Raw genomic sequence first — 16563 nt, 5'->3', positions numbered from 1 at the left:
TTAAGAAATGGAAACAAAAAGAACATTTGTTGACATACTGAACAAATTCACTGTTGATCAAAGATTTAGTATAGAATCGTCATAGAATCGTCGAGCTGGAAGGGACCACAAGAGTCATCTAGTCCAACCTGCTGCAATGTAGGAATCTCAACTAAAGCATCCAGGACAGATGGATTAAAAATATTGTTTCATAATAGAATCATAGAGTTGGAAGAGACCACAAGGGTCATCGAGTCCAACCCCCTGCCAAGCAGGAAACACCAACTAAGGCTTCTTTTCAAATAGCCACGTTAATGCCTGTTTGCTGCTTTCATATGCAATTTGCAAAATAACTACTGTATCACAGCCCATCCAGCTAGAATTTCCTTGTGTAAATGGTTGTGTAATTCCCACTGCGGGTACACTTTATCTTGCTGACATATAATGAGTTATAACCAAAGGCATCTTGGAAGAGCACCCTCATGTACCACGTGAGAAAAATGGATGATTTGCACTCCTTGTATAAGTCTAAAGGTGATATTCTTAAGCAAGTCAAAACCTGAAAACTACTAAAGAATTGACTTATACCAGCACTAGCAGCCTCGTACCCTGGATTACTCAGAAATTCTAATGAAGAAAAAGCCCAGCAGTTTTGAAACTTGTGGTTAAAATCAGTTGTTTTGAAAGGTACAGCTTCCGGGTCATGTGGCCAGCATGACTAAGCCACTTCTGGCGAACCAGATCAGGGCACGGAAGCGCCGTTTACCTTCCTGCCGGAGCGGTACCTATTTATCTACCTGCACTTTGATGTGCTTTTGAACTGCTAGGTTGGCAGGAGTAGGGACCAAGTAACAGGAGCTCACCCCGTTGCAGGGATTTGAACCACGAACCTTCTGATTGGCAAGCCCTAGGCTCTGTGGTTTAACCCAAAGTGCCACCTGCGTCCTGACTGTATCTTAAGAGGTATCCAAATGCATACTGAATAGGAAAGCAACTCTCCAAAATATATAGCAGACTATGTAAAAGCTGTTTTCTGCATACTCAAAAGTTCTTTGCATCCAACCCATTCCAGGAAGTGAGAAATAAAAACCTCTGTCCCATGATGGTTGAATGGAGATAGCCATTTAATATGATCCTGTAATCATGTGATGTTTGCAGTAATAGTTATCACCTAATAAACAGGGCAATTTGCACAGGCTTTAAACAACTTAGATGAAAAGCCACTGAAATGGAAACTTTTAGCACTTTGTATGTCTTACCTCCACATTTAAAAAAAAAATATTGGGACGCTAAGTAGTTTGAGGCTTTGGTAAGAAAATCTCATAAAAGTCTAGCAGTGCAGATCATGTAGACTACTAACTATGGAATAATAGTTTGTAGATTGAGGTTCATCTAACACTTTTGAGTAATATGTTGAGAGATTTTAAGTCAGAAAAGGTGAAAGAGCCTTTCAGAGGAAGTACGTAGCTTGGATTACTAAGAGTGTCTAATTGTCTGTACCGCACTATTTTGATTTCCCAATTTGATCTCAGAGGAGAAAATGCACTGCAATTGATTGGGAATAGTCATGTGTAGATGAGTCTGAAGCAAAACACAAACGAACAAACTTACCTCTCAATTGCCAAAATCTCTATGCCCGAAGTGGTGCTATTTCCATACTTGAAGGTTATTAGTTCAGGATGTTTTTTCTTGGATGTTATTTTAACTACAGAGTTTAGCGCCTGGCGAGATTGTATGTAAGCAAATCCCTTTCGGGAGGCAATTTCCCTCAGACAGTACATATGTGTTGCTGTTACTAGAAGATGACTGTGAACAAAGTAAAAAGAGGAAAGGTTTTTTTGTCAGAAATACAGAGGGTGGAATCCAATGGTGCATGAGCAGAATTATGTTTGTACACAGGACTACACCTTTCTACTCTCTTATTATAGACCTCTGAAACAAAATGTCTAATTTGCCCCAGAGGCTCCCCCAACTTTCCACAGCAGAATTTGAGGTCATGTGCAAGACTGCAATGGAGAGAAGGTGAAGTCCCATTCCACAAGCAGAAATCTGTTCCACTTACACATAAAGAACATAGGACACAATCCAGAGATGGGAAAAAGCATGGTGGGAAAATTAGCAACAGTACTCATTTCCTGAAGCAAATGCCTCAAAAGACTTTGTAACCTCTTATAAATATTTATTTCAGAATTAAAATGCTGGTTTTCCTCTAACAGAACATGACAGTGCTTTAATCAGCTGATACTGGAATTTCTCAAACTGTTTTTCTTATCATAGGGTGAAATGTTTCTTGGGATGAAGTCTCTCAACCATTACCTCTACTGTGAAAATATTTTCTGAAGGGACCTCACAGTGAAAAATCCACAAGGTACCAGGTCATACAAACAAATTAAACACGCACAAGTACCAGGTGCCTGCTATAGTATTAGAAAACTCCTTTTTTAAAGCTTTTCTTCAACAAAGAAGGTGAAAACTAGACATGATGCCAATCTTAAGCATGTTTACTGTGACGTGAGTGTTGCTGAGATCAATGGAACTCAATTCCTGGTAAATAAGTCTAGGACTAAAGAGTTTGTACACTGAATTCATTCCCAGATCATGCAGATCTTCACCATGAGATAAACAGAAATTCACCTTGTAGTAGAAAAGATGATTATGTGAGTCCACAAAATTCACTAACACATAGAAGTCAACAACTATCAATACCAAATATCTATCTATCTATCTATCTATCTATCTATCTATCTATCTATCATCTATCTATCTATCTACCTATCTATCTATGATATTTATGTACTTTTTATAATATGCATTAGTGATTATAATTATCCATCCAACAATACCTTGGAAACATGTGTCCATTTTCTTTCACCTCTTTACAGGGGAAATGAAACTTTATGTCTGGTTTATTTATCCAAGTCTGGATGTTGACAATTTCTTTTCGATCATCATCTGACATTGAGGAGCTGTCAATTTCATCTGTTTAAAAAAGAAAGGAGTGATGTCACGTGGACAAAGCATAGATAAACACTTTTTTAATGTTACCTACCCGCTCCTTTGAATAATAACAATAATTTTCACATTATTATTTGAAATTTCTAAAATGAAGAATACAATGCATCACTGCTATTAAAAACTGTGTCTTGGGTTTTATGCTAGATCATTTTAGACAGCTGGGTCTACTCTAGGCATGACAAAAATCTGGATCTAACCCTGTATCTATCACATAACTGAATTCTCACATTTTCATGGTTTTCTTTGCATTTTTGTTATGATGTATTGTCCAAGCCTAAAGTTTCAGTTCAGTTTCAGTTCCAAAAATTAATAACTAACGCTGCAGTGTCAAAAGTAGGTCATTTCACCTCAAATCTAGCTTGCCTATTTGGTTTAAGCTTCCTAATGATTTTGCTATTATGAAAGTTATTGTTCATGGTAGGAGCAGGGCTGCAACATGGTTTAATCTATTAAACATATGAATCAAGCAAACTAGGGTGATATACAATGGTTATTCTCTTCTGCCAGAAGGAAACTCATCAGCAGAAGAGGGAGGCAGACCCCTAACATCGTTGAGCAGATTTTCTTTTGGGAGGGGGATAACCAAAAATTGTCTCCTTTCCTGTTCCACTGATGGATTCCCTTCCTCCAGCAGACAGCCACCACTGGATACCACCCTCTTGATAAATGTGTATAAAAGTGAATGTGGATAATAAAAGCATTTCCAAAGTAAGATGCATGTTTGCTTGTTGTTGTTTTTTGACAATGCACAAGTCACAGCAGGTATTCACAGAAGAGACACGAGACGAGAAAATGCCTCTTCGAAGGTGGCACTTGCCACCTGCAGTTTTTATAAACATTTGTCTTTTTTTAAAATGTGCCTATTAAAAAATCTGCTTGCCTGATTAACTCAGGGAAATTGAATTGTTTTAATTGAGTAATATGAGCTATTAATTAAGCTATGCTTCCCTAGTTGGAGGAAGGAATTTTACTCATTCTGACACTGAGTAGGAATGCACAATTATGGATCAAAAGTTTACACTGGCAGTGACTTCACAATTCAGAAAACAGCATTATCTGCACAAGAGGATGTTAAGTTCAAAGTCTGCTAATTCTTCTGTCTTATCACTCCTTAAATTGATTGACTAGAAGACAGGAATGGAATCATCCCATTTCCTTATCTGATTTTTCCATTCTATTTTTGTGTCCTACTTGTCCTAAATAAAATATTGCACTTTATTTTCCTAAATAATGTATTGATCAATGCAACTGAGAGTTCCAGCATGAGTGCAGGTCAATCCTAAAAGCAACTCTAAATATAGTATTGGGAGGCCAGTCAGCTGTCATTCCTAAGTGATTTTAGATCACATGTTTTGTTTTGCAAACAAAATGTTCTCATTGCTGGACTCACAAATTCACTACAGGAATTGACAAAGATGGATTTTTTTTTTCATTCACAAAAGCCATGTCCTGAGAGCACCAAAGGGCCAACTAATATCCCCTCGTCTCATTGCTCTTATGCCAATGTCATTTTTTGCTATTTTGAATGCACTTTTTGTCAAGGTTGATTCAGCCCTTTCCCTGTGGGAGGCCTTGAGCAATTACCCCACAGCCAGTAATAAAAATCCTGATTTCCCTGGGCCCCTGATGGATTCTCAAATTTAGGAAGCATGTTTCTCTATCTGACCCTTTTACATGGTTTTGTATGTTTTGTGGTATTTTATGCATTGTAACTTGCTGTTATTTCTGTTGATTGTAGTTCAGTAATTCTTTATTGTAACTGTTGAAACTGTAAACAGTTTAATTATTATCTGCTGACATTTAACTTTACTATTCTATTCTAAAGAATTTTTGAATATTGCTTTATTTGATGCAAGTTGTTTATTTTAAAGTTACGTTTTTATTGTGACTTTTTGTAGTGGGTCAGATTGTTATCGGGTGTGGTGTGATCTTTGCAGTCTATTTTGTTGTTTCTTCAGCTTGCAAACTGCCTTGTGTGTACTGATCAAGAAAGGTGGTATACAAATTAAAACTGAAATGAAATATTATTGGGTGATTCTCAGTGAGAAGATCAGTAATGGCAGATAGGCTTCTCTATTGTCTCCTCTCTGCAGGAGTCTCGTGTGATTCTGGTAGGTTGTAGCCTCACTTCACATGAGGCAACAGTAAAGGCCTAGTCGGTGTCCTGCATTAAATCAGGAGATGCCCTAGAATTCTCAGGGCACATGACTGATGCCCTCAGCAAACTTCCCCATGCAACCTTTTTGTCCTAAGGTTAGGTAAAGGGACCCCTGACCATTAGGTCCAGTCGTGACTGACTCTGGTGTTGCGACACTCATCTCGCTTTATTGGCTGAGGGAGCCAGCGTACAGCTTCCGGGTCATGTGGCCAGCATGACTAAGCCGCTTCTGGTGAACCAGAGCAGCGCACGGAAACGCCATTTTCCTTCCCGCTGGAGCGGTACCTATTTATCTACTTGCACTTTGATGTGCTTTTGAACTGCTAGGTTGGCAGGAGCAGGGACCAAGCAACGGGAGCTCACCCCGTCGCAGGGATTTGAACCACCAACCTTCTGATCAGCAAGTTCTAGGCTCTGTGGTTTAACCCACAGCACCACCCACATCCTAAGGTTAGAAGGATGCTAAACAAAACATATTGACTGCTTTAGTAAAGTGACAAGTGCATTTAACTCAACAGATCCCAGCATAAGTTCAGGCATTGGTTAAAACACCTCTTTGGTAATACATCTAATGACTGCAAGATGGGACGGGGAATTTTTTTACACTGGATTTCAAATAGAAGCATTCTCTGCCATACCAGTATCATACTCTTCTTCATCTCCAATGCTGAAAACCGGTTTCACGCCTCGGTAAGGTTTTCCCACTCGGTCACTGCTGCTCACATGTCTGTTGACAAGGGAAGATTATAGGGCGGGGGTGGGAGAGAAAAATCCTACACGTTAAGAAAGAAAAAAAGAAACTGGAAAAAAGGACGACACCATGATATTTCCCATAGCAGCATGCAACGGCAAAAGACGTGAACCTGTCTGTGCAGCCAAAGGATTCCAGATGAAGACAGCTGGCCGTGAGAAAAAAGCAGAGAGTGGCCAAACGAGCCACGCTGGATTAGTGAAAGCAGACAACAAGGGCTGAGTGGTATTATAGTGGTGTGGTCCATTTTGGAGAAAATGGTGAAACTGCCTTCTCATTAAACTGCAGCGAACACAGCTCTCTCTAGCAGGTCAAATAATCTATGTCAGAAATCAGAAGCATCTTTAAGGCTCTCTCCTAATACTGAGTTGTGCTATTGGGCAAGCTATTTCTCTCTTTCTCTCTCTCTCTCTCTCTCACACACACACACACACACACACAAACACACACACACACGCACACACACACACAGAGCACAGCACAGCTTTGGTAGGTTAGAAAGTTGAGAGTCTTTAAAATAATCTCTGAAGATACCTTCTTACGGCACAATACAACAGCCTCAGCTGGTACAGTATAAACAATGGCATTCCCTCTATTCAGTTTCCCCTGCTGCTGCTGCTAGTATCTTGCCCATTCATCTTTTGCTGACCTTCTAAAAATATTACTTGGCATAGATACCGAGCATGACTCAATAAAGAGGCACATGTTTCCGACTTGTCACACATTTCCTAACAATTACAGTGGCTGAATGTTTCCTTTTAAATCTTTCTACATTCTGTTTTTGAGAGAGAGAAAATGATGATGCTCATATTTACACGCTGCTGTTGAAATTTAAATTCAATTGCTGTTAAAGGCGTGGGGTGGAGAGAAAGAGGTCTCACTCTGTTCCTGAAGGCATATCTTACGGCTTTTGCTTTCTAGGACGCGAAGGTATTAAAAGTGGATACTACTTGGGAAAAGAAAATTATTAAAGGGGGAAGCAAACAAATGCGCTACCCAAATAAAGCAAGGTTGGGAGTGCTCATTAGTAACTTAAGACAATAAGCATCAGTAACACTGACAATGTACACATGAAATGGGCAGTGTGACAGATGGGTATGGGGATGATACAACTTTAGTTTAGTTTAGTTGAAACTATGTTTGGGAGAAACCAACTATGGTTAAGTGTTATATTTGCATAGCACCATCTTGAGCATACATTTCTGGTTGCCTTAATGTTTCCATTCTCAAAGCCTGCCTCCTCTGGTCAAGACTTTGCTGTTTAGTGGCACCAAAACATACTAAGGTAATGTTGCTGTTATTAAGTATGAACACATTGCAAACTTTTGGATCAGGGTTTGTTAAGTTGTAAACAACACATTATTTCTTCTGAATGAAGCCTCCAAAGAAGAAACACCAATTCTCTCAACAGGTAATTTACCTCTTTAAACTTTCACCTGCTCCTGTATGAACCTACTCCACTAAGATCTTCAGATAGAGCTGCTTCCAGGTGGTGCTACCTGGGGAAATTTAGGTTGGTGGCAGGAAGGAACAAAGCCTTTTGGAAATTTCCTTACGCCTCTGGAATGCACTTCCAGAAAAGCTGTGCTATGCTTTGTTGAAATGTAAGGAGCATTTTTAAAGATATGCGTTCATAAACTGATATTAATAACTGTCTCCTTTGCCAAAATACTTTTTATGGAAATCTTGCTCGATGAGAATTTGATACAGTGGTGCCCCGCAAGACGAATGCCTCGCAAGACGGAAAACCTGCTAGACGAAAGGGTTTTCCGTTTTGGAGGTGCTTCGCAAAACGAATCTGCTATGGGCTTGCTTCGCAAGACAAAAATGTCTTGCGATTCCTGGGGTTTTTTTTTCCCCTCCCCCCCTTTTCCCCAAGCCCCTAAGCCGCTTAACAGCTGTTCGCTAAGCCGCTTAACAGCTGATCTAAGCCGCTTATCAGCTGATCTAAGCCGCTAATAGCCTTTTAGCAGCTAATCCGCTAATCCCTTAAGCCTTTAATAGCCGCTAATAGCCTTTTAGCAGCTAATCCGCTAATCCCTTAAGCCTTTAATAGCCGCTAAACCGCTAATAGCGCTAACAGCGCTAATCCGCTAATGGGCTTGCTTCGCAAGACGAAAAAAACCGCAAGACAAAGAGACTCGCGGAAAGGATTCTTTTCGTCTTGCGAGGCACCACTGTAATGTGGTTTAATGGCAATTCTCTGTTGCAAATAATAGTTTTAAGCTGAGGAGCAAAGGGGCTCTGTCTGCAGGAAAAAGGATTACCACAGTTTAAGAAGAGATATGATTATCTGAACATGGCAATGACGTTTAAAAGCTTGAAAAAGAAGTAATCGGTGTGGTTCACGATATGTAAAAGGGGAAAGATGTTCCAGAACAAACAACAAAATGAATATGAACACGGACTGTATACCGCTTCCCTCTCTCTCTCTAGTTTCCAAGACAACACTTGAAATGCTTTGATAGCTTGATGTTAAAAATAATCTGAGAGAGATTGTCAGTGTAACCAATGCTTACAAACATTGTGAAGTCATGCGAAAAAAGGACAAAGGCAGTTTTACTCAGATGGTTCAATACAATGGCTTACCGCTGCAAACTTGCTGTCTCAGGCCAGGAAAGATTGAAAGAAACTCTATAGCAAATTGGGGCAGAGGACAGAACAAAGTAATTAAAATCTATAAGAAAGAGTATCTGATTTATTTCTTCTTACTTGGCAGTAGAGTATCAAGCAGGAGGGAGTATGAGAAAATATGAAAAAAATCTTTTTCAATGAGCATTTTAAAAAAGAAAGAAAGAAAAGAGCTGTATTTTCCATACAATAAATACTATTTCATGGATTTCAGGAACTGTTAGTAAGATCTGCTACTCTTCCACAGAAGTAGTAATGTTTCAATTACGGCTTAATGTGCACAAAGCTATTTTGGAGTACGAGGAATGGTGGATAACATAATCCTGAGTTCAAAGAAAGAGATCACGATTAATCAGTTGGCTAAAACTTAGAAGTTCCTTTTATTTTACTAATTTTTACAAGGTCAAGTTATTAAACCCAGAATCCACTTTCCCAATAGCAAGATACAACAAGAGAGGCAATAGTTAAATGTGAGAATCTTTTAGTTATCCAGTGTCCACACTCAAACTGTTCAGAGAGAGGTTAAATAGCTTTTAAAGGCACCAAAATTGTTTACACAGAAACGATGGAGCTCTAAAATGGTGAACAATCAGGTGATGGTGCTTGTTACAGACATTTTGAAGGAAGAAAGTTTCTATGAATCCTCCCCTCCTATGCACATTTACTCAAAAGTTAGTCCCACCGAGATCAATATGACTAACTTCCAAGTAAGCATGCACGACTTCAGCCAATAATCACTAAAAGCAGTCACACCAAAATAACTCACCTATCAACTGGAGTTGATGTATTTTCAATAAAACTAATAACTTTTTCTTTCACATTCACAGATCTCGTTTTGAAAGCTTCTGTCATCTTGTTGACCAAGGACTTGACACCCTTCCCATCATTTGAACCATTTGGAGAATCGCCCTGGAAAAGAAACTTTTGCAGTTATTTGAACTGTACATAAGTAATCTGCATGAAGGCTATTGTCATATTTATCTCAAAGATGGAGACGTGAGCTAGTTAAAGGGACAATCTAGGATAAGGGTTTTTTTTGGGGTGTTTGTGTGTAGCTATGTTTCCTTCACTTCTTGACCAATTAGAGAGTCAGATGGCTATAATTATTAATAGTCACTTTTCTCACAGATCCAAAGTGACTTATATTAAAACCAACTAAGAACATTCAATAAAAATCTAAAAGCACAGCTATACAGATAGAAGGCAGACCGTACACATACCAATCCACTAAGAGGCCACAGTGCCACCCTTAAGCCTAGGTAAAGAGAAAGTCTTTGCCTAGTGCCTAAGAACAGAGAAAGACAGCCACAATGGCTCTGTTCTACCTCTATTGTTGGAGGCAACATGACCCCAAATACCAGCTGCTGGGAATTGCAAGCAGAGCGTGCTCTTGCACTCATGTGTTGCTTTCAGGCTTCCCATAGACCTCTGGCTGGGCACTGGAAGAACAGGATGCTCAACAAAATGGCCCTCTGGACTAATTCAGCTGGTCTCTTGTGATATTCTTGGTTTAAGTAATATAGCTTGAGCTGCAAAAGCCTGGAAGTAAATGTCTTTGAAGACAAGTTGCAGTGGATGAATTCTGCATGAAAACCAGTCCAATCCACAGCTACACAATTTGATATAAGAAGTATATACTCACGTCAACCAAGGAGTTAAGACTACTTTTTGAGTACGAAGTACTAGCAATCCAATGGCCATATCCACTTTCTGGTCCTTCCACGTTAATGTCTGCTAAGTGCTGTTGCAGTGCTGTGAGAAAGGACATTACATATTTTGTGTTGTATAGCACTATGCATTCTGTTTTGTCCTTGTAACAAAACAGGCACTATTAAACCAATGTACACAGGCAGGCACACACACACGCATACATATAAAGAAATTAAAATGGATTAACTAAGATCAGAATTTGAGTCTGGCAGCAAGAAAAAGGAAAAGTGCTGTGCTAGGCAGAGCCCAGCACCTTGATAAGGATGCAAACTGTCTCCTCCCCAGTCATCTGACTGTTCATTTAACTAGTGGAAAAGACATTTGAAAAGATAAAAACTGATGTGACTAAATGTAAATCTTACCCATGAATCCTCCTTTGGCAATGCTTACATATTCTTTATTTTTCTGCAATAAGAAGATTGTAAATCACTCTGGGAATACTAAAATTACTGTTCTTCACAAGGTAAGCAGAAACATGAAACAGGCCAAGAATGCTTAGACTAGCTGTATCTGGCATTTCATCAGAGTATGGCTAGAAGACTTTGAGCACTCTGGTCTAAGAACTTTCATATATAGGAGTTCACAGGTGAATATTCTCTGTTATAAAATTAAGATAATGGCTTGGATCTAGACCTCTGTGAATAGAAGGGCTGCCTTCATTCGCAGAAAGGTCTTTGACCCAGCGGAGGCTTTCAGTGGAGTAAAATGGGGACTATTTTTCAAGAGCAGGACTTGTGGGGGGCACAAGCAAGGGCAGGGTGGGGTGGGGTTGTAGGATGAAGGGAAAGTAGCTGAAAAAATGACTCTACTCTACTCTACTCTAAGCATTATCTGGCTGGATATCACACACTATGTTTAAATACAACACATTCTAATATTTTAGATGTACCTGTAAAAAGTGTGCCAGTACCATGTTCATATACATATCCTCTTCCTCCCGGCCACTTCCCATAAAACAAAGATGCTCTCCACCAGCTATTGAACCAGATTCAATAGACTGTTTCTGTGCTTCTAACAAAGACTTCACAGACTGAGCAAATTCCGATGGGTTCTGGAGCATCTGTGAAGTCAAAGAACACATGCACGGACTGAAAAGAGACTAAAAACCACTCAAAAACAAATGGGTATATTTAAGCATTAAGACACCAAGAGCATCTGCAGTGCAATTTAATTAGTTTTATAAGTAGTGCATGTATCACATTTTTCTATATAGACTAGCCTGTGTTTAGGAAAATGTAACTGTGCAAAGGTTCTTAGAACGTATGTTATTATGGAATATTACTGAATATGTATATTACTGAATATTGTATACCCAGCTGCCTGGGGGGTTTCACTGTTTGTGTTTTGGTGGTTGGTAAAAAATAAAATTATAAAAAAAAGAACGTAGAGTCTAAAACATGGCCAAAATGGACCTCGTAAATCAAAAGCAGAAATGTCCATACCCTTCCAAGACCATTTAAAACAAAAATAAAGGTGGATAATTTTACGAAGTTTATTTGAGTCCTTGACTTGAAGGCAAAGAAGTAAGGGAACCAGGTGTGTGAACATTTACTAAGGCATCTCTTCAGGGAAGCAAATAGTGTTTTTAAAGGGTTATTGCAAATATCCTCATCACCATCTACTACTATCAGCCATCAAAGTTGGGAAGAAGTGGAGGAAGGCACCTCAAAGCTGCAAAAAGTCACAGAGGACTTCTACTTCCCACCTGCGAGTTGATTGTGCCACTTTCACTCCCTCAATTTGTGTTTTACTTCCACGTAAGGAGCAGAATACAAGAGTGATGTTTCACAAGTAAACACTGTATCATCGAAAGTGTGCAAACTGTGTTGTGGCACTTCAAGATTAACGCATTAAGTATGCCATAGACTAAAAAGCTAATATAGTGGAACCTTGGTTGTCGAACATAATCCATTCCTGAAGACCGTTCAACAACTGAAAATGCTCAACAACCGAGGCACAATTGCCGGTCAGCAAAATCCATTGCAAAAATGGAGAAAAAAATGGAGAAACGCGGCTCGGAAGCCGTTCGACTTCCGAAAATGGAAGCATTCACTTCTGGGTTGTCGGTGTTTGGGTTCCGATTTGTTCAGCTTCCGAAGCGTTTGACAACCGAGGTTCCACTGTATTTCAGTACCATGGACTATACAACTTGTACTATAACAAATGTGTGAGTCTTTATGTAAGGGGGCTCATGTAAGCTACTAGGGAGGGCTTTGAAGCTCCTCCTTGAAGAGGTTAGCAAGGAGAAAGCTTAGCCACAGCTTGGATTTAGATGACAAACTAAGCCAAAACCTGGATCATTTCAGTGCAGCATGGGAGTGCAAAAGACCAGGGAGCAACAAAGCAGTTCCAAGTCTGGCTTACCAGGATGGGCAAATGAAACATCTGTTGTTCTGCAACACAGTTAACACTCTGGAAATCATTTCATTTAGGAACTGAATAATTATCACTTTACTGTAACTGTTACTTTATTGTTACCGCCTGTTAAATAAATTATATATTTAGGAAAGTTACTTGTTTGCTATGCATCTGTACACTTCTTAAGATACTGTATCTAAATGTTGCATTTAGTTGGTTTAGGTGGCTCATGAGATTATCATTGTTTGGATACAACTGGCTGCCATTCTGAATTGAAATGGTGGGTCGAACCTTTCAAAAACAGCACTGATTTTAACTACGTACTCATTTCAAAACGGCACTCATTTTTTCTTGTTTCTTAGAATTCCCAAGCAGCGAACTAAAAATTGGTGAAGACCATGTCAATCCTTTAGAACAAATTGCATTTTAGGAAAATATTCAGGAAAGAGACATGAAGACTATAAATACTAGAGGAGCTGTTTACAAAGAAAATCCTTTGAAAGAAGCTCACTTCTACAGTTTGGTGGTATAAACCAGGCATCTTGAAACTAAGATTCTGAGAACTCTTGGATTTCACCCTTCTTTTTTAATGTAAGGAAATGAAAAAGCGAGCATATTAAGCAGCTAGAATGTATGCTTACCAAGTCTGAATCTAAATGAAAGGCAGTTGATAAATGGCCAGCATTGTACTGTTCTGCAGGACGACAATCCACCACAAAGAACCTTACTCCTTCCTGAAATAAGAACATTTTATTCATTTAGTTCAAAAAGTATACATTAAGGTGCACATGTAAGAGGCTCATTTATTTTGCAAGTGATTCATGTTTTTATGTAGCTGCATTGTTTATACTTTCTGGATGTCCCAGAATCGTATTATAAAGAAGTTGTGTTCCATGTTATCTATCAAGCACTGCTAGGAGTCGTTTCTCCCCCCCCCCCCATCCTGTGTATTTCTTATCAGTAAAAAAAATGGTGTAGTGCAAGAAAATGTTTATTCTGAAAGTGTGGCACAGAGAAAAAAAGTTTGAGAACCGCTGTAATAGAAGATCAGATTGGTAATAGTGTGACTGGGCTCAAATTCCCACTTGGTCAGAAATTTACTGCATGACCTTCGGAGGTCACTATTACTTAATGCAACTAACTTAAAGGGTTGTTTCGAGGAAAAAATGGCAGGGGGAGAAGAGAACTATGTATAAGGTAAAAGGTAAAGGATCCCTGGACAGTTAAGTCCAGTCAAAAGCAACTATGGGGTTGCGGCGCTCATCTCGCTTTCAGGCTGAGGGAGCCGGCGTTTGTCCACAGACAGCTTTCCAGGTCATGTGACCAGCATGACTAAACCGCTTCTGGTGAAACGGAACACCATGACAGATGCCAGAGAGCACGAAAATGCCATTTACCTTCCCACCCCAGCGGTACCTATTTACCTACTTGCAATGGCATGCTTTTGAACTGCTAGGTTGGCAGGAGCTGGGACAGAGCAACGGGGGCTCACTCTGTCACGGGGATTCGAACCACCGACCTTCTGATCAGCAAGCCCAAGAGGCTCAGTGGTTTAGACCACAGCGCCACCCACGTCCCTAGAACTATGCATATGCCACCTTGAACTCTTTAGGTGTGAGACGTATAAAGTAGCAATCTTTAAAAGGCAACAAATAAAGGGGATGTCACTGCAGTGTAGAAAAGCAATAGCTATTTGGAATATATGAGCAGGAAACAGTATTTTTTTCCACCCACACAGTAGGTACTCAATGAAATTAGCAGGCAACAAGTCTGAAACAAATAAAACAGCTTATCCATACACAAACAGCCACTGTCTTGTGCTATACTATAGCTGTGCTGAAGGGCAGGATCACTGGCAGGGTTCCCAAGATGTACAGTGGTGCCCCGCAAGACGAATGCCTCGCAAGACGGAAAACCCGCAAGACGAAAGGGTTTTCCGTCTGCAGAGGCGCTTTGCAAGACGAATTTCCCTATGGGCTTGCTTCGCAAGACGAAAAATGACGAAAAAAATCGAATTTTTTTTTTTGCTCCAAAACCCCTTATTCTGAATCGCTAAGCTGCTAAAAGCATTTTAGCAGCAAAACTGCTAATCTCCACCCCCCAAAAAAGCCGTTTTTAGCCCTTTTTTAGCCAATAGCGCTAATAGCGCTACTCCGTCAATGGGCTTGCTTCGCAAGACGAAAAAACCGCAAGACGAAAAGACTCCCGGAACGGATTCTTTTCGTCTTGCGAGGCACCACTGTACTTAGTCTCATGGCCAGTGGAATTTTTTAACTTGTTTCCTTTGAATAGTAGACAATGACAGACAGACCTACAAACACTGCTGTGTGATGATATATCATATACTGCTTTTGAAATTATTCTTAGCTTTAAAAGTACTTTCCAGTAAAACTGTACTTAACTCCTCTTGGGCTTATGAAACTAGTTTCACAATTTGTTGGATTCTAGCCAATGACCAGGGAAACAGCTCTGTTTTTGGAGCTCCCAGGAGGTAGAAACTCTGATAGCTATGTTAAGTTATTTCCTTCATTTAGGGGAAAACAGTTTCAGACTTACTGACCCCTTGCAGTTGATTAGCTTGAAGAATCTCTGATACAGAAACTGCTAAACACAAAGCTTGGCTCAAGTCTGAATCGTCGTCTTTGAGACCCAGCAAGCTGCTGCCAAACAGAGTGTGGTTGTCCTGTAATTGTAAGAGAGAACACTAGTTATGGCCAACATTAAGGCTATGTGCTAAATAAAGACCCCAAACCAAGACCTAGGCGGTGTCCTATTTGTGACCCTCATAAAACTCAACTATGTACTCGCACAATTCAGAAAGTGTGCAAAAAGAGATGCAAATGCATGTCTTTAAGTGCAATTTCACACTATTACTGGGGCTCTGTGCATACTGCTGTTTTGGCTCTCATTTTATCAAAGAGAAGATCTCTCATAAGCTCTTTCTCCCGATCAGTGTGTCAAAATACCCTTCAAAAATCATGTCCAACAGCTGATACACATGGTTTATTGGTTACATTTTTGGAAACACATTCCTTTGTCTCCATAGACATGTAATAGGTATGATCCACTAAAGCCTAAAACATGACCCTCTCTCTCCCCTCATACCCACCAGCATAGGCAAAGATACTGCAACTGTAAATGACCTCCGGCACTTCCCTGTTCCTGGCGAGTAGATTTTGCATCAGCCTTTGTCGCACAGTATTCCAAGATCAGCAAGCACTACAGATAGTTTTTCCAGCTATTGCCATGAAAATGGTAGTATAGGTTCTATACTAGGCATATAGTAGCTGTACTCAAAGCACATATCACACTTGCTTCTTTGATAGTATAGAATTCATATAGCAGTGGTGGCCTTTACTTTTTTGCATTATGATGGGGGGAATGCCTCATCATGCATCTGGTTTGTGGCTCAGAAAATCCACTGTTCTAAAACAGGCTCAGGATTTCACAAGCCTACTGAAAGTCAAAAAGAATATGCTAGCAATTCAGTCTTTAAACTGATCTGCATATGTAACCATGAATCTGCTTTTGTACCATTATCATTTTGTACCATGAACCATTATCTGCTTTTGGGTTCTATTTTGGAAAAAATTGTAGGAAATATTTTATTATTTATTAGCCAATTATGGAAATAAAATGAAAGGAATGAACCCCTAACTATACAAAGTCCAATTTCTTTTCTGATTTCTATTCAGATAGAAATCTACTACAGTCTACAGTCACTCCCAAAAAAGCTGGTTTACAATAATATTATGACTGAGTAAAAATAATTCCATCAAAAATATAGAATAAAATGTGATCATATTATATGCAGCTTTACATATATTTCCCCAAGTCTTAATACAGCATTTCTACCCCCAGAAGTGTGTAGCAAGTGGGAAATAATATAATGTTCAACTGCATTTTGCTCCTGCAACACGAAACTGAATGAAGCATACTTGAATAATGCTGTTTTGGAATG

At 39.6% G+C, this 16563-nt stretch overlaps 1 protein-coding gene across 4 annotated transcripts in view; it reads right to left on the bottom strand.

Moving 5' to 3' along the window:
• The window catches only part of TBC1D23 (TBC1 domain family member 23), a 31987-nt gene that overhangs the window by 1656 nt on the left and 13768 nt on the right, over nucleotides 1–16563 (bottom strand). For 3 of the 4 annotated variants that reach the window (XR_014510723.1, XR_014510725.1, XM_083438877.1), the window contains exons 9-18: nucleotides 15163–15285; nucleotides 13244–13336; nucleotides 11134–11304; nucleotides 10607–10649; nucleotides 10177–10286; nucleotides 9301–9443; nucleotides 8493–8537; nucleotides 5791–5879; nucleotides 2823–2958; nucleotides 1591–1785 (exon numbers count right to left, since the gene is read on the bottom strand). Coding sequence is in view for 1 of the 4 variants with exons in the window: in XM_083438877.1 (XP_083295003.1) it covers nucleotides 1591–1785; nucleotides 2823–2958; nucleotides 5791–5879; nucleotides 8493–8537; nucleotides 9301–9443; nucleotides 10177–10286; nucleotides 10607–10649; nucleotides 11134–11304; nucleotides 13244–13336; nucleotides 15163–15285 (1148 nt within the window). In the remaining 3 variants the exon portion in view is untranslated. The remainder of the gene's footprint in view (nucleotides 1–1590; nucleotides 1786–2822; nucleotides 2959–5790; nucleotides 5880–8492; nucleotides 8538–9300; nucleotides 9444–10176; nucleotides 10287–10606; nucleotides 10650–11133; nucleotides 11305–13243; nucleotides 13337–15162; nucleotides 15286–16563) is intronic. The other variant, XR_014510724.1, reaches the window with a different exon arrangement.

The sequence above is a fragment of the Podarcis tiliguerta genome (genome assembly GCF_965153285.1).
Source record: "Podarcis tiliguerta genome assembly, chromosome: 4".
In the NCBI taxonomy this organism is placed as follows: Eukaryota; Metazoa; Chordata; class Lepidosauria; order Squamata; family Lacertidae; genus Podarcis; species Podarcis tiliguerta.
Note: the sequence above shows the minus strand (reverse complement) of the source record. Positions and strands in the feature narration are given on the sequence as shown.